At 37.2% G+C, this 22,375-nt stretch overlaps 1 protein-coding gene across 2 annotated transcripts in view; it reads left to right on the forward strand.

The window, feature by feature from the left end:
* The first annotated feature begins 2,328 nt into the window (after window positions 1–2,328).
* Window positions 2,329–22,375, forward strand: part of LOC137421433 (matrix metalloproteinase-9) — a 123,194-nt gene continuing 103,147 nt past the window's right edge. For both annotated transcript variants that reach the window (XM_068107487.2, XM_068107489.2), the window contains exon 1: window positions 2,329–2,783. In XM_068107487.2, the coding sequence (XP_067963588.2) occupies window positions 2,670–2,783 (114 nt within the window). In that variant the 5' untranslated portion in view covers window positions 2,329–2,669. The remainder of the gene's footprint in view (window positions 2,784–22,375) is intronic.

Genomic DNA, 22,375 nt, shown 5'->3' on the forward strand with positions numbered 1-22,375 from the left:
CTGCTCGCCACGTTCAGCATCAGTACGTCGTCACTATGACTATCCGTAAGTCCGGAAGTGACGTCCTCATTTGACTGTCCGGAAGGTCGCACATCGCAGTTACGATGAATCGCAAATTAGTTTTAATTTCGTTTTAAAACATAGTTTAACGCCAACATAGCGCCAACATAGTTTGCCAACGTGAAATAAATGAATACGCTCTCAAATGTGCCGTCCGAGGCAGAGTCTGATCGCCACGTTCGGCACACGTGATAGCTCGCTGCTCTCTGATTGGTTGAATCGTTTTTTGGACATAGCTCGGTAACTACTTCTCCGATTAATATGAAACCTTGAAAAGGCACATCCTCAGGTCCCCAGCAATATACCTGGCAAGTTTCAAGTATATCGGACCCGTGGTTGTCGAGAAACAGCGGTCATAGACACACACACATACACACATACACACACACAGAGATTACTGGAATTATAGATAGATGTGTACGTGGATTTGTGTAACTTGTGGGTTCGTGTGATTTGTATTTATTTATTTATTTTATTTTTTATTTTTTTGTATACAAGATCGAGGCTCGTGAAAGAGCGAACATTAATCACACAGAAAGACAAACAGACACACAAAACAAATAACATCGGGAGCGGTAGACAAGATGGGGAGAGAGGGGGAAGGACACAAACACAACATTTGAGAGCAGGGACCGAGAGACATGGAGACATCGAGAGAACTGTGGGAGGGAGAGGGCTTTGGGAGGGAGGCATGGGAAGGGGGGGGGGGGGGTGGGAGAGGTATAAAACATATGGACACTGCCAGGACTTCCAGGAAAGAAGTTGGAATTTCAAACAAGGTGGATCTGGGGTGAATTAGCGGGGGTAGAAAAGATCAAGGTTTTGGATGGGGGAAGATAAGAGATGGTGGTGAACAGCTGTTTTGAAGACCTGGAGGGAGGAGTGTGATTGAAGTGAGTGTGGGAGTTTGTTCCAGAGGCGGGAGAAAAGAGGAATGAAAGAGTGAAGGTGAGCAGAGAGCCGAGATTTCGGCAGTTTAACCATCAGAGGGTGGCTGGCAGATCTTGTGCGACCTGTAGGAATATTTGGGGGACAGAGCACAGAGAGAGCTGGGGGAGCAAGGCCGGAGAGGAGTCGGTAGAAGACAGAAAGACCACCTACCTGCCTGCGGTGAGTGAGTGAAAGGCCCTCAGAGATAGCTTCATCGCGGGAGATTCCAATGATTCTGAAAGCTTTGGATTCAACAGCGTGAAGCCGAGCCAGGTGTGAGGCAGGAGCACCAGCCCATAGGGGAGAACAGTATTCCATTGAGCTGCGGATGAAAGCCTTGTATGTGGTGAGGAGCTCAGGTGTGCCTAGGAAGGACTTCGCACGACGGAGGATGCCCAGTCGGCGACTGGCTTTGGAGGCCAGCTTGGAAATGTGGTTTTCCCAAGAAAGATCATGGCAGATGGTGAGACCCAAAAGCTTGAGCGACAGAACTTCTTGGAGAGGATTGTTGAGAAAGTAGATGGGAGGGTTGTCCAGTCGAGCTTTTCGGAGAGACATAGTAAGAGTGTGAGATTTGTCAGGATTGAAAGACATGTTCCACATGTTTGACCAGTCTGTGATTTTGTCCAGGTCTTCAGAGAGTGAGGAGGCTGCAGACTGCCGATCTGAGGGAAGAGGAATGGAGCGGCAGAGAGTGGAGTCATCAGCAAAGAGATACAGAGGATTTTCCAGAGAGTCGGAGAGATCATTGATAAAGACCAGAAAAAGCACAGGGCCCAGCACACTGCCTTGGGGAACTCCAGCCTGAACGGGAAGGGGAGATGAGAGAAATCCATTCAGGGCCACACGTTGACTACGACCAGAGAGGAAGTCCGCAAGCCCTGCATGGAGATTTCCATGGATACCATAGGAGGAGAGTTTGGTGAGCAAATTTGTGTAAATTTGTGCAGACGTGGGAGTAAGATAAGGAGAGCTCGGGGTGTCCGTGGGGCGATTGCAAAAGGAACACCGGTTGTGACCTCAGTGTTGTGTGCTTAGCTCATTCCGTTTAGTATTTATGTGGATATTACTGTACCGGTATAATGTGTACCGGTATAATCTGTACGTGGATTTGTGTAACTTGTGGGTTCGTGTGATTTTTCTAATGTGTACGTGGATTTGTGTAACTCGTGGGTTGGTGTGATTTTTATAATATGTATGTGGATTTGTGTAACTTGTGGGTTATTGTAATTTTTATAATGTGTACGTGGATTTGTGTAACTCCTGGGTTATTGTAACTTTTATAATGTGTACGTGGATTTGTGTAACTCCTGGGTTATTGTAACTTTTATAATGTGTACGTTGATTTGTGTTACTCGTGGGTTAGTGTAATTTTTATAATGTGTACGTGGATTTGTGTAATTCCTGGGTTATTGTAACTTTTATAATGTGTACCGGTACTTAGGTTTTTTGTAATATGATGACAAAATGTCTATGTCAGTTAGCCTTGTGGTGTTATTATCTCTGGCTCAGCTCGAGGCAAAGCAGACGTGGGAGTAAGATAAGGAGAGCTCGGGGTGTCCGTGTGGAGATTGCAAAAGGAACACCGGTTGTGACCTCAGTGTTGTGTGCTTAGCTCATTCCGTTTAGTATTTATGTGGATATTACTGTGAATCATTGTGCCTGTGGAGTCGTGGAGCATGATGCGCTCGACACTCGCTGCTCTCCTCGCTCTATGCGCTGTAACCGTTACTGCGGGTCCGCTGTGTGACGAAGGAGATGAGGTGTGCATTCGAAACGAAGCCAGCGTGCAGGTAAGCGGCAAGTTGTTGGGGAATTTACAACGAGCACATTATGACGAATACTTGAAATAGCAGCGAATGTGGAGAAGCTCGTGAGAATGGTAAAAATATATCGTAAAAAAGTTTTCAGAAGTAACATGATTAGAGATGCAGAACTTTCTAGAATTGCAGCATTTAATTGTACTGCAAGACGCCATTGATTTCAGTGACAACTCACAAAATACATTGATCATGCCCAGTACATGAAACATATCCTTTGTGTGTTGATGAAAATATTGTAAATAACGCGATTATTTAAATAAATAAAAAATTGCAAAGTCAAAAGTAGACACTCGGTAGACAGCATACCTCCGCCAGGTTGACCAGTTTATGTTTTGTATCCACTGATCGGTCAGATCTGGATTTGGACCTCAAAAGGCGAATCCGCTTGTTGTTGTCACCTACCTGACTCGTCCACCAAATTTCGGCCGAATCCATCCACAACTTTTTAGATAACCTGCTCAGAGATAGACAGACAGACAAACAGGAGTAAAACATAAACTCCATCCACCTTCAGAGGCAAAGGTAACTAGAAGGGCACTTGGTAGAGCGCACATCTCTGCCAGGCTGAACAGTTTACGTTTTGTATCCACCGATAGGTCAGATCTGGACTCGGACCTGAACCAAAATCAAATTGGTTTGTTCTTGTCACTTACCTAGCTCATCCACCAAGTTTTGTCACAATCCGTCCACAACCTTTTGACATATCCCACTCACAGACAGACAAACAGACAGGGGCCCACCTTTGTTGACGGAAGTATCCAGTCTTGCACAATTTTTTTCCCACAATGCAATCAAAATTTGCCACTAATAATACATACAAATGGGGGCATCATCGGATGAACAAACAAATTGACCCAAGGACTGGTCTCCTCCAGGTAGTAGACAAAAAATGGAAACACCTGGGTAAATGGCGATCGCCAAGGTGCAGCTTCCACGCAGGTGTGGCCCATGTGTGGCAGCAAATAACATCCCAGTGTGCTTAGGGTCATGTATAACAATGCTGCACGGGTCTGGTTGCCTGTAATTATGGCTCGCATGCTATAAGGGGAGACCCTCCCAAAACGCCCCCATCCACAGAGATCCACGGCACATACAGGCAAATAACATCCCAGCGTGCTTAGGGTCATGTATAACAATGCTGCACAGGTCTGGTAGCCTGTAATTATGGCTTGCGTGCTATAAGGGGAGACCCTCCCCAAGGCCCCCATCCACAGAGATCCACGGCATATACAGGCAAATAACATCCCAGCGTGCTTAGGGTCATGTATAACAATGCTGTACGGGTCTGGTTGCCTGTAATTACGGCTAGCATGCTATAAGGGGAGACCCTCCCCAAAGCCCCCATCCACAGAGATGGTGTGGTCACCCAATAGTTTGATGAGTATGACACTGATGTTATCCATATGTTGTGGATCTGAACGTAATCAAGCATTTATGGGATATTCTGGAACAATGCCTGGGACAGTCTTTTCCACCTCCATCAAGCAGGCGTGAGTTGATTGACTTTCTCTTGGAAGAATGGTGCCGCATCCCTCCTGCAGAATTCCAGACGCCGGTGGACTCTATACCATGGCACATACAGGCCGTACTGGTCCGCACGTGGGGACCCAATGCCCCCATTAAGTGACTTTACATTGGTGCTTCCATTTTTTTGATCCATTACCTGTACGTGACAATTGAATGTGTTCCTGGGCAAAACAAAAAAAATTGACGGAAGGATGACTAGTAGAGCATTGTTATATAAACAGTTGTCAGACTGAGAATGTTAAGAAGTCCATGAAAAGAGGGACACACACACCACGAGGGTTAGAAACATTCCATGCCGTTTACGAAACCTCCGCCACTGATAACAGTTTCGTCTTCACTGCGACAACAATGATTAACCAGCTGTTGTTGTGGCTTGCAAAGCACAACGTTGTGTGCCCCATTTACTTTGCTTGGCAGGGTAAAACAGAATGAAAACAGACAAACATACAGGGGGTGAAAACATATAACCTCCATCTACTTTCAATGGCGGAGGTAAAAAAACAATTAAAAAAAATTAGAACTGCAATTCGTTGAACGTATACTTCCGCCAGACTGAACAGTTTACGTTTTGTATCAACTGATAGTCCAGATCTGCTGACCTGAACCAAAATCTAATCGGCTTGTTGTTGTCACTTGCCCAACTCATCCACCAAGTTTTGTCATAATATATCTACGACTTTTTGAGATATCTTGTTCGCAAACAGGGGTGAAAACATAAGCTCCTTCCACCCTCGGTGGCGGATGTAAAAATAAATTTGTGCTTTGGATTGTAAAAAGAGTGTAAAGTGTGTTGAAGGATATAAGAAGTTCAAAGGAATTATGACCAAGTCCTTTTTAGATGGTTATGAGTTAGTGGTATCCAGTTTGAGAAATGAAGAACTGGGTAGAGCAGGGAGGTGGTGCTGGGGTAGAGGTGGGAGCACAAATGTGTGTTCACTACGGTCTATTTTTTGAGGATAAAACAAACTCGAAAAACATTTTCCATAAAAGAGTAATTATGTCTCTTCTATTGGAGATGTAGACGGTGGCTTGCAAACCGAGCCTCAAGGGCGGTGTACAGAAGCGTTTTTTAAAATCACGATAAATGCAAGGCGCAGGAAGGTGAAATTCACTGTACGTGATGTGCAACACTCGCAGAGTAAAACGAGTGTTCATTTACATCCGTAAGATGTCTAATAAATAAAGAAGATAAGCACACCTGACCTGACATTAGGCTGAGGCTTCAGACTTTGGAATGCTCACGAGGCTGCACCGTCAAATAAGCTGTTCCAACCTGTAATTTTTGACGGACTTTTTACAAGTCTGATCTGATTCATCCTCCTGCTCTTGGTACTCTGAATCATGTGGTGAGGCAGTTGTTTTAAAAACAAGTTGCATTCTCCTCCTGGAATGCAAATCCAACCAAATGCAGCCTCACATCATTCCACAAAGCCCGTAACAGTCGTTCCCAGTCATACTCAACTGCTCCTAAATTCTGTCTTTTTTTACACCTGAGAAGGTGGAAACGTTTCTGGCAATCCTAAACTCTGACTCTGACTCAGCAACTGGACCGGATGGCATCAGCTCACGCATGCTAAAAACCTGTGCTCTTGCACTTCCTCTCTCTGCCCATTTTCACCCAGTCATTTATCCTAAGTCATCTTCGTCTGCTTGGAAATCCACAAACATCACAGCATTACATAAAAAGGTGCAAAAAATGATCTCCTTAACTACCGACGAACTACCTTACTTCCAATCATCAACAAGGTCATGGAATCCTTCATCGCACTACATGACATAAAATCATTCCTTTTCTCCAACATCCTCATCCCATATCATCAATTCGGATTCAGACCAGGTCACTCCACCTTGGACATGCTGCTTTTACTCTCCCAAAAATGGATGGAGGCCCTCAATACCAGACATGAGATCAGCGCTGTCTCCCTCGACATACAGCATGTCGAGCATTTTCCATACAGTCTGGCATCCCGCCTTGCTCTCCAAACTCTCTGTCTATGGAATCCAAGGCCACGTCCACTCTTGGATTACTAACTTTCTCCACTCTCATAGCCCACGTGTGGCTCTCAATGGAATCCGGTCTTCTCCTCTCTCTCTCTGTCCAAAGGCTGGAGTTCCCCAAGGTGCAGTGTTCTAGGCCACATCCTATTCCTAATCTTCATCAATGATCTCTCTGGGTCTCTGGAAAATCATCTCTATCTCTTTGCTGATGACTCCACTCTCTGCTATGTCATCCCTCATCCTTCAGGTAGACAGGCAGTTGCCTCTTCCCTCTCCTCAGACCTTGACAAAATCACAACCTGGTCAAACACTTGGAATATGTCTTTCAATCCTGACAAATCCAAGACACTCACCCTCACACTCACTCACATCTTTCACCAAAAGAACCGTATGGAAAACTATTCCATGTACTTTCTCAACAACCATCTCAAAGAGGTTCAGTCACTGAAACTCTTGTGGTTTCACTTTCAGACATGATCTCTGTTGGGCAAGCCACATTTTTGGCCTCCAAAGCCAGACGCCAACTGGGCATCCTCCATTGTGCAAAGTCCTTCCTTGGCACACCTGACCTCCTATCCACTTAAAAGGTTTTCATCAACAGTTTGATGGAGTACTGCTCTCCGTTCTGGGCTGGTGCCCCTGCCTCACATCTTGCTCAGCTTGATGCCGTGGAAACCAACACCATCAAGATCATTGGAATCTATCGCAATAGAAGCTGAATCTGTGAGCCAATCACATCACCATCACCAACAGGTTACTGGTCTCTCTGACTTCTTTCTGGTCTTGCATCTTCTGCCCTCTCCATGCTCTGTCCCCCACAAGCATCTGCTGGATCCACTTGGTCCACCAGCAACCCCCTCCTAGTGAATCTGCCCAAATCTACAACAACTGCTCACCTCCACTCATTTATTCCTCTCTTTCCCCTCCTGTGGAACCACCTTCCACACTCTCTTCAATCTCATTATTCCCTCCGGTTCTTCAAGGCAGGTGTTCACCACCATCCCAGGTCATCCCCCATCCAAAGCCCTTGCCTTTTCTACACCAGTTAAACCACCCCCACATGTCCCTTGTGTTCTCTCCAAACCCTCATCGTTCCCTGCATCCCTCGTTTGTCTGTCTACGTCTACCTTTTTCCTCTGCCCTGCTGTTAGCATTTCCCCATTTGTCCTGCTGTTCCATTAGTTATGTTGTGCCCTGATCTGTTTTGTGTCCCCACTCTTCCAGGAGCCTTGACCATGCATTAAAAAAACTAGCTGAGCACTTCTCAACACATGGATGTTATGGTTTTAAACCCCAATCAAATCTTCATTGCTTTGTTTTGACCTTTTCTTCCTGTTTTCTTACACAAGCTATTATGGGATCATTCGTTATTGCAGAAGTAAGTAAGTTAGCTGTTGGCACATAAGAAAGAATTTGAGAGGGAGTTTGGAAGATGTAAGGAGCTGTCGGCAGGTAAAGTAAAAAATGCTGAGGTAGATGACAGTCCTCATGAAAGTTAAAAAAACAACAACAGGATATAATATGAGAAGGTGTTCAGAATGTTCGAGAACGAGATAGGGTAGTCGTCCCAGAAATCTGAAGTTTTTTGTTTTTCAACATCCAAGTAAGTAGATTTGGTAAGAAAAAGGCCATCCGTAAGCGATGTACTTGTCCATTGAAAGATAAACAACAAGTTGGCATCACTTCAGCTATTGTATCTCACTCAAACTTCTTTTGAACGTCACACATATGTACTGTAAACAAATTAGAAACGTTACATACAAAGCAACAGAAAGGTGGCATGGACAACTCATCACCAATATCATGTTGCGTAAATGTTAACTTTTTATGGTCATCGATATCTTGCCATTATTGATAAATACAGTTGTGCTAAAAACTACCTCCAGTCTACAACTGTCTATAACTTGTCTTTGTGGTGGTTGTATCCCCACACCCCCCAACGTAAGTTGTAATACTTCCCCATTCTTCCCTGCTGCCCGGATTTATCAGGGCAGCGCAGTCATGGTCATAGAGCCGATTGGTCACCATGGACCTGCCCTTTCCATCTTGTCCCTCTCTCTTTGTCCCACTTGTCCCACCTGGCTCTGTCGTGGCCCTGACTTCGTGAAGGCCGGGGTACACCATGCTGGATGTGGGGGATCTCTGGGTCGCTATATGTCGGTCGAATAATTGTCCCGGGATATAAAACAACAACAACAACAACAACTAGCTCTAGACTTACCCAAGGTTTAATTAATGTCGTTATTATAGTGATTAGTTTATTAGAGTAACATCATTAAAATTATCACAGCACATAACGTCACAGCACATAACGTGACAGCACAGTCACAGGAATGTTCTGGTTTCCATTTCTCGGCGTAAGTGGATACTTTTGATTTGTACGAGAAACTTTCTCCAAAGTTAATCATTCTGAGGCAGATTTTATTACTCTCGCCAGAGAGGATATTGCATTTGGGTCCATTTATTACGTCCAAAAAAAAAAATTTCGACAAGTATGTTCATCACCGGTTTGGTTGTGTGTGTGTTTGTGTGTGTGTTTGTGTGTGTGTTTGTGTGTGCGTTTGTTACTTGGCAAAAAAATATATATTCCCCAAGTATGTTGATCACTCCGGTTTGTGTGTGTGTTTGTTTGTGTTTGTGTGTTTGTCTGTCCGCTCACTTATACTTGCCTACAGGTCACAATTTGAAACCGATCTTCACGAAACTTCACCAAATGGTAGAGTTCGTGGTCCGACAAAATCTTATATATTTTTGAGGGCAAAAGGTCAACCACTTTTTTGTCCCCCATCGCACCGCGAAGCGAAAGGGGGGACTATGGTTTTCCCCTCCGTCCGTGTGTCCGTCCGTCCATCCGTCCGTGCATGCATGCGTCCGTGCATGCCTACGTGTGTACGTGCATGCATGCATAAGCGAAGGACCGAATTCTAATTTGGTGTGTGGGTAGTAGGTGATAAATGTTGCTTCTGTGACACCTCCGTTTAACATGGGAAATCCCTATCTAATGTCATTTACCCCCTTGTCTTTTTCAAAAATCATAAACACCTCTATTTCTCCCTCTATGAACCTATAATCCTTCTCACCTTATGAACCTATAATCCTTCTAGCCTTATGAACCTATGATTTTCTTCCTTTATGAACCTATAATCCTTCTAGCCTTATGAACCTATGATTTTCTTCCTTTATGAACCTATAATCCTTCTAGCCTTATGAACCTATGATCCTTCTCACTTACATGTAATTTTTACCCTATTCCCCCCACTAGCCCCTTAATGTAGTTCCTTAGACCACTCTACTAATGAGCCTATAAATATATTATCTCTTTCTAACTTTTTAAAGAGTTCCATTCTCCTATAGAACTCATCCCCATCAAGTATATTTATAAAGTATACAGGTTCCTTAACCTTTTGTTGTGAAAGTATAAAGTGGTATGTTTCACGGAGGGTTCTTGTTTGACCTCCTCCTCTCCCACATACCATTTTAAAATTATAATATTTATTATCCGATTGATAACCATTAAAGTTCTCACTCCACTCTAATATATTTTTCTTCCCGCCCTCCATTACCCCACTTAACAAATGAATACGTTTATCCGTCTTGAGAACCTTCTGACCAGTGATTCTCTCAACCTCTTGAATCTGATATTTTTCACATTCGTTATGTTTTCCATTTATATACCAAGGTTGATTACACCTCCACTCTTTAGTCTGGTTGATACTTGGTTCTATCATTTATATAACTAGGGCGTGCCCGCACGTACGTGCTTGCCCATACGTGCTTGCCCGTACGTGCGTGCAAAAAAACATGCGTGCAAACAACAACAACAAAAAAAAACTTTGAAACCACGTGGCAGTAACGACCACAGAACCCCCCCCCCCTCTATTTACATGAAATGGTTTGGTTCATTCGCAAAGCCAAAGCGAACGGCTTGCGAGTACGGTAGAACCCCCCCCCCCCCCTCTATTTACATGAAATGGTTTGGTCCATTCGCAAAGCCAAAGCGAACGGCTTGCGAGTACGGTGACCATACCTTGGGAACCACTTGTCCGATTAATTTCAAACCTTGAAAAGGCACATCCTCGGGTCCCCAGCAATATACCTGGCAAGTTTCAAGTATATCGGACTGGTAGTTGTCGAGAAACAGCGGTCGCATACAGACAGACAGACAGACACACACACACACACACACACACACACACACACACACACACAGATTGCTGGAATTATAGATAGATAGTAAAAAAGGTGGCGGTAGCCCGTTAAAATCCCTAACCCCCCTTTTTAACTCATCACTTATATATATATCTTATCACTTATATATATCTTATCACTTATATATCTTATCACTTATATATCTTATCACTTATATCTTATCACTTATATATCTTATCACTTATATAACTTATCACTTATATACTTATATAACCATAAGGGAGACTATCAATTCCATTTTCTAAAATAAACCTCTTATCATCAAAAGCCCCCAATGCTTTCTTATTCACCTCTTCTGAATATAATTGATGTTTATAACTTCTTATTCCATTAATCTTTCTAAACTCTTCTTTCTTTGTTGTTAAACAGTTATAATAATCCTTAAAGTTTATTGTTTCTTTAATGACATTTTTCTTTACACCTTTTAACTTCTTATCAGTCTTTTCAACGTTATTCACAATGTATTTATAAGCATAAGCCTTCGACCTCAATCCCACAAATTCACTCATAACATTTCCTCCCAATTCATCCTTGAACTTTCCAATCACCTTTTTATTTTTAGAAGAGAACAACTCACTCTCTGGACTGTAATTACTTGTATCATAGATATTAATGTCCTTTTTCATGTCTGAATAAACATCATCAGTATTAATTTGCAAAATAAAACTATCAGTATCCATATACAACAATGACACATTATCCTTATACTTTGATTTTAGATTAATATGAAAGTAATCATACATTAATGACTTTGACAAGTCAAGAATTGATGTTCCAATGTAAATAGGTTTGTCCATTTCAATACTCTCTTTAACCAAATGGATCGCACAAAAGTTCTCAGTAAAGACCTCAGCTCTAGTAAAACTCGGTCTATTAATTAATTTTGATGCTTGTTCCCAAGATGTTGCTAGTCTGATATTTTGTCTTTTCCTCACATTCTCCATGGTCTTACCAAAGACCGCATTATTCATCAATTTATAAAAGTCTTTCTCAAAATTTGTTTTTGACTCTGTTCTTCTTTGTGTATTAAAATCAATGTACCCCTTTAACCAATGACTTTGATTGAACTTTAGAACCCTGTGGATCTTCTCTACTCTTAGACCTTTTGATAAATATTGTCGCAAATTTCTTTGGTGTAGTACATAATTTTTCTTGTTATATAATGTAGTAAGTAATTTTTCTGTTGATTCACCTATATCAAACGATCGTTGATAATCACTCAACCATTCTTTCTTTGGACTTTCTTTCTCACAAGCAAATGGAAGATCTTTATGTTTGACATGAAGTTCTTCAGGATATTTTAAATCGACCTCAAAATAATAACCAACCTTTGAATCATCCAATTCTTTTTGTGTAGAGATACATACATCTTGTAAAACTTTTGTGTAGTCTTTTTCCTTTACCCATCTTAGTTTCCCATAAGGAAGAGCTTGAGACATTGCCCAGCCATACAAGTTGTTTGCGTCATAGTACATCAAGTAAGAACTCTCTTTCGTTGAATCATAATTTGGAAGATATTTGTTATTTGCTTTTGCGTATCTGCTCGAGCATACTTGTGAAATTCCACCTCTTTTTGCCTTTTCAATCATCAAAAGCATATCGACATCGGTTATCAAATCCAAATCTTGTTTTGTCATTTTCAACATCGCGCTCCAAGCCAATCCAGGTGCTGTGTAGTAGTGAGCAGGATCCAATCCATATCCAGTGCGACAAACAGATCTAAAGGCTTCAAATACATCGGCCAATAAAAGCACATCAGTTTTGAGATACAAATCGTGATACTCGCCAAGATTCTTGATGTTATATTTTTCCCAAACATTTTGTGCGTGTACATAATCTTTATCAGATATATGACTGTTGTTTAATTTGTTATCGAAATTTTCTTTTAAAGGAAGTTGTGTTTCATTGAATCTCTCAAATGAGTCCATATAGTCATAGGGGTAAATTCCCTTTTGTGTTAGAAAATCTTTATCTGAAAAATACTCTGAAAGATATGGAAACTCTTTTAGATTTTGAACCAAGTTAGCCAATGGACTTGCCATGAATTTAAATGTATCAAGAAATCTGATATGAGTAATAGGAGATGTGTGAATTGTTTTTGTGAATGAAATGTATTTCTGATCCGTGTTAGGAATTGCTGAAATGTGTCCAGATGTCTTTGAAAGTTCATTAATAAATAGATGCGTATCATAATGAGCGTTGTTATGAAGAAAGACAGGAATGAAAGAGGGGAGTTGATAATTAATATTACAACTTTGATGAGCTGGACCTCTATATTTACCAGTGAGATGACAATGATCTCTAACCTTTAGACCTTCACCAATTTTTTCCTCACAAATATGACAAACATTGTTTTTTCTAAATTCCCTTTTCTGTTCACTCGTCAAGGACATTGGTTTATTAGTTTCTCTCATTATCTTGGTTAATCAGACACAGTCTTTTTCTAGTCGTTTCACAAACTCCTCTGGGGTATTTGAGCCTCTATACTCCTCTAACTTGTTATATTTATCACCAATGGATGATTTGATATAATAACAAAAACCGCAAGGAGTATGTTTTTGATATTTATTTGTGTATGATTCTTTTGGATCTGGAGAAGCAGTATCTATTTTTTCTAGAATACTTTCAAAATCAGCATATATAACAAATGGATGTTTGATCTTTTTCTTTTCATCTTTGAATGTGATATTTGAGCCTTCTTTAGGCATATTGATTACCGTTGATTTATGTTCACCACAATAATTTGAATGTTTATCTAATCTTTCTTGTGTATGGAAGAAGTTAAGACAACGCAAACAAATATATATTTTATTTGTTTTTTTACATACTTGTGGTTTTATTAATTTAGCAATATCTTTAATGTATGTATAATGTGAATTTTCCTCTGAATTAAAATATAGAAGATTAATATGAGTTTGTTTACAATTGTCAGAAAGCTTTAAAACCTGAATGCTGTTTGTTTCTGTTAGACCATAAACATTAACTGATAAATTATTTATCTTTTCAAATTTAGGAATATCATTTAAAGCCATAGGAAACTTTAGATCTTTCGTATTTAATGTATTCTCATATTTTTTATAATGAGATACTCTTTCATCATGAAAATGTGGAGGATGTAAGTGTGCTAGAATAGACCAGACAAAACATTTATTGTCTTTATTTTTGATATTGATAACTGCTTTTCTATTTTTGATAACACTGGGTAAATCAATGTAGGAAGAAGCTTTTAGAGGATCTGATTTAAGAATATCAATGTCTATGTAAATAATTTTTCCTATATTGAATCCACTTCCTACGATTGAATTATCCACATCTTGCTCTTGTTTAATAAGTTCATCATAGACTCCTGATGTTTTAAAATCTTGATATGAAGATATAAAGTGTGGCTCAGTTCTCATGTATGGTGTATCTATAACTCCTTCATCCTTTGTCTTTTCTAATTTTACTCCCATATAAAATTTAAGTGGTTTCATTTCTTTTAGTGTTTTTTCAATCAACGTTTGAACAGCAGGTTTAACTATTTCTACAGCATCAACTATAGACTCTAGTTCAGGAGGTTTGAAGTTAAAGACTCTTATTTTAATATGTCCTTTGAATGCGCCATCAGAGTTTTTAGTTGTGATAAAATTTGATAAATGTAGAATTGTTTTAAGATGTATTTCGAAGCCTTTCTTGAGGATATTTTTATTACAGGCAGAACAGTGTTTTGTTTCCTTCTGAATAGGAGATAGTAGGTGAAGTAGATTAAATGTGTGTTTGTTAGTTTTAAGGTGTCTTTTGTATTGTTTATATTCTTGTTCACAAACGTCGCAATACGTTGCTTTGATCATATTTATTTATATAGTAAAATTATACTTAAAACAAAGTGCCTTTTTTAGAGGCTTTTTAAAAGATGAAACTGTGCTTAAAGTAAAACACCTTTGAGCTTTTCAACTCGTTTTATGTATATAACTTTATTTAAAGTAAAACACCTTTGAGATTTTCAACTCGTTTTATGTATATAACTTTACTTAAAGTAAAACACCTTTGAGCTTTTCAACTCGTTTTATGTATATAACTTTACTTAAAGTAAAACACCTTGGAGCTTTTCAACTCGTTTTATGTATATAACTTTACTTAAAGTAAAACACCTTTGAGCTTTTCAACTCGTTTTATGTATATAACTTTACTTAAAGTAAAACACCTTTGAGCTTTTCAACTCGTTTTATGTATATAACTTTACTTAAAGTAAAACACCTTTGAGCTTTTCAACTCGTTTTATGTATATAACTTTACTTAAAGTAAAACACCTTTGAGCTTTTCAACTCGTTTTATGTATATAACTTTACTTAAAGTAAAACACCTTTGAGCTTTTCAACACGTTTTATGTATATAACTTTACTTAAAGTAAAGCGTCTATGTATTAGCCAGAAAGTTTAGATACTCTAGTTCATCAATTTCAATTTCACTATCTGAGTCATCAATAAAGCTACTCTCATAACTATCATTTGAACACAAACTATTAGTATCATAACTATCTTCAGATCCTATACTCTCAGTATAATAACTCTCAGAGTATTGACTGTTAATATCACTCATTTACATACCATTAAACTTCCATCAATATCTATATATTTTCTTTCATGAGAACTAATAACCACAATATTTTTTACATTAAATGTTATTTTCAAATAATCTCTAATAATCAGAGTACGGAATGATAGTTCACCACTAATATTCATATTATTAATTTCACCCACATCTTTGGGTCTATTAAAGAATATACAAATGTTTCCTCTAGAATCGTTGATGGTCTTATCATTCATTTTCAAAGCTTCTTTATCAATGACCTTTTCAAGCTTTGAGTAAATTGTTAGTAGTAGTGGAGAAACTTTTGTCAAATTTACTTTAATAGAGTTATTAATTAACAAAGCTTGTCCCGTAAATTTAATAAAAGGACACATGTTATTCTCCATTATGGGTTTAATCCAAAAATTTCCATATTTATCTTTGTTCAATTTAACATCTTTGACATATTTTTCGATATCTTCCACCGAAGTAGAGATTGATTGAAATTTGTCCTTTGTGTTTTACTTTAAGCACAGTTTCATCTTTAAAAAAGCCTCTAAAAAAGGCACTTTGTTTTAAGTATAATTTTACTTTATAAATATGATAAATTCTGAAGGATATTTAGAATTTCCAGACTCTCCATATGATAAATTAGAAATCTGCCACCATTGTGGTAGAATAGGGCTTAATAATGAGGGTTCATATAAACAATGTATTTTCTGTGATTTAATTTTAATTAATGATAATAAAAAATATAGAAAAATATATAACTCTTTTAAATTAGAACCAAAAATGAATTACTTTACAAGATTAATAAGAGAGATGAATGTTAAGTATTATGGTGATAATACACCATTTCTTACAAGGGAAGAGACTATTTGTATTGAGGAAATGTATAAGGGTTTAATGATATTTATTATTCAAAATAATTTTAATGGAAATGTTAATACAAGATACTATATAAACAAAATAATGCATTATTTTGAAATTAAACCTGAACTCAGGATAAAATATAGAGTTTCTCAAAAAACTCAAAAAAAGTTAGATGACTTGTTTTCCAAATATATAAATGAATGATTTTTTACCCGTTTGGGAAAATAAGATAAAATTTAATAACCATAAAAATCTTCCAAATTCATTGAGATGTCTAATAGTCGGTTCAAGCGGATGTGGAAAAACCTGTTTACTTTTAAAGATGCTCCTTAGTCCTAATTTTTTAGATTATGATAATTTAATAATTTTTACAAAGTCAAGTTTTCAACCCGAGTATCAACTACTCTCACAGGGTTTTAATGCGGGTCTTAAAAAGGAAGACATTATCGGTTTATTTAAACTTCAAAACAAACTCAATGATTATAATATTGATGATATAATACAATTATTTTGTGATACACAGAAATCAAAATCAAAACCAAAACCCATAACTTGTATTCTCAGTGATAATACGGATGATATACCTTCACCTCAAGATTTAGATAAATCAAAAAAGAACCTCGTTATCTTTGATGATTGTGTTAATGAGAGAAACCAAACAGTAATGGATAGCTACTATACAAGAGGGAGACATTCTTCTTGTAATTGTATTTATCTTAGTCAGTCATATTTTCAACTCCCTCGGCGCTCAATAAGAAACAATGCTAATACTTTTATTTTATTTAAGTTAAATTCAATAGATACAAATAATTTTTGGAGAGATAATTGTTCTACAATATGTAGTAAGAAGGAATTTGAAAATAATATGAAACACACGATTGGAAAATATAAATATATTGTTGTGAAACCAGATGAGATACTAAATGATATTTTTCAATAAATAAATACAGAAAATGAATACCGAAGAAAGAGTAAGAAAGTTTAAAGAACATCAAGAGTTGGTTTCAAAAGTTGTAAAGCAACAGGAAGACATAAAGAAGAAAAGGAGACAGAAACTAACTGGTGAAGAAGCCTTTGAAAGAAAACAAGAGAAATTTTTTAAACCACTTTTAAAAACTCAACAAACGATTTCACCTACAGTTCCCACGGTAGAATTTACTCCGAAAAAATTTCAAATGCTCAAAGATTTTAGTCAAATGACAGCAAGAACTTGGAGAATTAGAATATGATGATGAAGGATTATTTCGGCATCTTGAGAAGGTAAATAAACTTTCCAATTATATTGTAGAAGCTCTTCAAAACAATGAATATTTGAAGGGTTCAAAAACCAGAGCAGGTCTCATTCCAACAGAAGAACCAGCACAGTTCCATCTTGTGAAAGAAAAGTTATTGATATTTAATGATAAATTGGTGTTCTTAAGTTCTGACCAACCAAATGTTGAATTAACCCCAAGATTAATGTTTCTTCTAACAAAAGATGGACATGCTAATTCACCTTATTTTGATGAACCGCTTGATATGGAAAGAGAGTAAGATAGAGAGTATATTGAGTTGCTAAACGCACTTGATTATGGAGTTTCTGTTGCTGGTAAAAGTAAGAAGAATGAGAAGGAGAAACATATTATTGATGCTTTAAGTAAGCTTGGTTCGGGTGTTAGTTTTCTTCCAAATGACCCATCACAATTAGTTAATAGGCTATTATTGTTGTTAGGTAGTAAGAAGGCTGGAAACAACAATTGTTTTAATGAAGCATCCGCCATTTTAGATCAGTTGATGAATATGAAAATAATTAATAAATGTCAATACAAAGATATTTTATTAGATATTAAATAAGATGAGAAGCACAATTCTTAGTTTTAATTTCACAACGAGTGATTACACAGCTTCATTCCCTTACCCACTACAACTTGACCCCACAAAAGAATATGAGGCTTCTTTGTTGTCAATGGAGACTTACAATACCCTTTTTAATATCACAGAGAAAAACAACAAGTTTAGTTATAATCCAGGAAGTGGATATAAAACTATAACCGTTTCACCCGGTGCTTACGAGATTTCTCAAATATCTTCAGAAGTCTCTCGCCTTATGAAAGAAAAAGGTGATGAACCAAAAAATATTGTAATAGATATTCAAAAACACACTTCAAAATCAACTATTAAACTTAAAAATAATTATAAAGTTGATTTCACGATTGAAAATTCGTTCAGAGAGCTATTGGGTTTCTCTTCTAAAAAGATTGAAACTAACGGGACGTCTTACAGTGATAATGTCATTCAAATATCCTCCGGTATAAATTCAGTATTAATTAATTGTGATTTGATTGATGGTGCTTATAACGATGGAATAAGAACAAATACAATATTTTCATTCAGTGCATACTCAACCCCGATTGGTTATAAATTTAATATGGAACCAAAAAATCTTGTCTATTTACCTGTGTCAGGAAAAACCATATACAGAGTAAATTTTAGGATAACCGACCAAGATAATCGTATGATATCCTTTAATGATGAAATTATATCCATCAGAATTCACCTACGTGAAGTTTTTCAATAAATAAATAATGGTTATTGTGAGAAAACACGAGTTGGGAAAATATAAAATAATTACAGGGGATGGGATGTTCCTTTCACCATACTATAAGGGTGAAGGTATGTTTCTTGGTAGAGGATACTATAAACCAAAGAGACAACGGGGTGACATCAATTTAGAAATAAAGGAGATGGGATAATTGATACTCTAATGGGTATTGGTTCAACCATCCTTAAACATAAAGACCTAATTGGTTCAACTGCTTCAGCCATGGGCTCAGTTGCGGGTGCTATAAAGAGTATAAAAGATGCTCAAAAGGAGTCTCATAAATTACAAGCAATCAAAGAAATTAAAAAAGGTAAAACTCAACTATCTTCACAAGAACGACAAAAAATCATTAAAATACTTGGGTCAGGGTTTCAACGATTTTAATGCTATATAAATACAAGTATGGAAGCGATTGATAGTATCTATGATTTGGATGATACGATTATCATTTCAAACTCTACTAAAAAGGAAGACTATTTTAAGGTAAATGCTATAACAGGAACAGACTGGAATTCAAACGGAACAAAAAGTTTTGAAATAAATAATCAACAAACTTACTTGAATATAGCTGGTAGTTTCTTGCTGTGTAAATTTAAATTCACTAAGGCTGCGAATAATACTAATGCTACACTCGTAAATGATTTCTTCTGGAAAATGTTTGATAGTGTCCGCCTGTATATTGGAACACAAGAGGTTGAAGCGGTTGATTATGTCTCTGCTATATCTGAAATGATGAAATTTACACTATATTCGTTTAGTGATAGAATGGGTAAGGGAGCTGTTGAAGGTTTTATTCCTGATATGTCAACGGGAACAAATGCTGACCCTGGTTATAGTCAAAGGAAGTCAATGTATAATGATGATACAAAAGCAGAGAATAGTTTTACCGTAGCAGTACCTCTGAAAGGTATATTTGGATTTTGTGATTATGATAAAGTTTTGTATGGTCTTAAAATTAGATTTCAACTACAAAGGAATGATAATGTAAATAGATTGCTTTTTGGGGCTGAAAATGCTTTTGGCGACAATAATGAATTTGTTATTAATGATTTGTGTTGGTATATTAGTGAATATACTCCTAATCTTAAAACGGAAGAGATGTTAAATAGAAGACTTAACTCAAAAAAAAAACACCTTCAGAGGCCATTTTTCCCCGCAAAGCGGGGGTTGGCCTTTTTCGGGAACCGTGGTTGTTGTTGTTTTTCGGTCCCCTTTTTGAAGCAATGTTTTACGGCCGGATGCCCTTCCTGACGCCAACTCTTTTTGCCGCCTTTAACGACAAACAGGGAATTACCAGTGAACTGGTACTCAATTAGCCGACCTCGGAAGGATGACAGGCTGAGTCAACCCCCCTGGTGTTAATTCAGCGATTAGACCGGGATTCGAACCCAGGATCCTAGGATCCTAAGCCGGCACCTTAACCGCTAGCCCAACACCAGGGCAAGACTTAACTCAAAGAAACCGCTAAATGTATCATACCTTAAAAGAAGATGTCAACACGTTAAACTGGAACACACTACCTACACTTGGAATTTGGGTGTTCTTGAAGGAAAGCCACGATACCTATGGCTCATTTTTAAGAAACCAGATGGAGAGGAGGGTACTGATAAGAATAATGCACTGAGTGATAATGCTAAGGTGAAACAACTTCGGGTTTCTCTTGATGGAACATTTTATCCGCGAGATAGATTGGAAATTGCTTAGGAAAAAAATGATTATGCGGAAGCCTACAAGTCTTACCAAAAAGTGTGTGAAAGCAACGGTAATAATGAACCTATTTTGGATATGGTTGCGTTTCAAAAACTTTATACCATCTACGCAATTGACCTGAGTTCTCAAAAGGAAACTATAAAGTCTAATAGAGTGGATACTTCTCTATACATTGAAAGAGGAGAGAATGAAGAAGTTGATGCTTATTGTTTGCTTTTGGAGGAAACAGAATTACAGATTAATACAGATAATGGTGTTATGATTAATATCACATAGGTTTTTTTCTCATAAATAAATGAGTAGGAAAGAACTGGTATATGTTAATCAAATCAATCTTAATAAATTAACATCTTGTATTCAAAATCAAAAGCCTTGTATTATTAACGTTAATACAATTCAAAGAAAAGGAGCAGTAAGAATTGATGTTTTACTCACAAGAGAGCAGGTAAAAACACTAAATGATGCTGGTTCACTTAAAATTAAAATGACAAAACCTATGTTAAAGAAATATTCAATACAAGAGGGAGGATTTCTCCCGTTTCGAATTCCTTTATTTGCTGGTTTAAGTGCGGCGGGAGCATTGACTGGTGGTATTTCAGCAGCGGTAAAAACTGCTAACGAAAGGAAGGCACAACTAAAAGCTCAAAAAGAATTGGAAAGACATAACAAGGAGTTGGAGAAACAAATTAGTGGAAGTGGTGTAATTGTGGATTTTGCTCAAAAACTTGAAAGTCTACCTGATAAAGCTAGATTGATAGTTGGAGATATGCTTTCCTCTATCACTCAAGCGGGTGTTAAACTAACTAAAAGGGGTAATGGGTTATATCTTTCTCATAAATAAATGGATAAATGGTTTAAACAATTTGGAAAGAATACAACGTCAAATATAGAACTTACTAAATATTGTAAAAAACTAAAAATTGATAATGTGGTTATTTGTATGAGAGATGAATTAAAAAAGTTGTCCAAGAATACAATGAATATTATTATGAATTTAGACACAGAATGGTTCTCATTGGGTTTGTATTCATAATAGTCAGGATAAATATTATTTTGATAGTTATGGTATGCCACCGCCTGTTGAAGTAATACAATTCTTACAGAATGGTGTTTATCAAACATTTCAAGTTCAAGAAATTAATTCTAAATGTTGTGGTCAATTATGTTTATATGTATTATTTCAACTCAACAATAATGAAAATTTTAATGATATCATTTTTAATCTAATATAAATGACATGTTGGAAAAGATGGTTCTATCTTTGGAAAATCCTCTCAGGATATTGATTTATCAAATTATTATACAAAGGCACAGGCTGAACGACAAAAATCTAGTATAAGTAAAAATATTAATATGAAGAATACTTATAAATTAATCAATTATCCAAACCCGACAGATGCGAATGACTTAATTAGATTTCGTGATTTATCACAATATATATTTTTTAAAGAAAACAGCACGTTTTGTTAAACAAGTAAAATTTACAACCACAACACCCGGTTATACTGACCATACACCTTTCCTCATTCAATTTAACTATCTGCTTACAATTGAATTTTATAAAGAAGGACATATAGTTAATATGCGAATCAATAAATGGGGGTATGATATGCCTGATTTAGGGTATAATTGGTATTTTTCAATAAACTTAGAAGACCTACATGATTTGAATCAGTCTCATAAAGAAGAATATTATCCGCTTGGTGAGGATAAGGATTTATGTGGAAGTACAATTAGTAAACAACAAATACATGGTTTTAAGAAAAGAAAAATATATGATAGTATAGCGATGGTTAGCATGACAAAGAAGGAAGGTAATGAGATAAGGATAGAAAGCCGAGGAATACAAACCGATTTGGTAGTGGGAAGATGGGGTGGTATTACCTGTTATAATATTAATCTCACATATATTTCTGATACATAAATGGCAGGAAAAAGACTACAAGAGAATTATAATTTTTGTATTCAGGGATACCTACAAGAAAAGGGTGCTCGGTATTACATACCTTATGATTTGGAGCATATACATGGAAATTTTGTCATTAAAAACTGGCCTTATACTGATATTGCTAAACCCACAAATAGAGACTTGTTTAAAATATTAAATAAAAATGAA

Source organism: Myxine glutinosa, chromosome 2 (genome assembly GCF_964187855.1).
Source record: "Myxine glutinosa chromosome 2, kmMyxGlut1.1, whole genome shotgun sequence".
Taxonomy (NCBI): Eukaryota; Metazoa; Chordata; class Myxini; order Myxiniformes; family Myxinidae; genus Myxine; species Myxine glutinosa.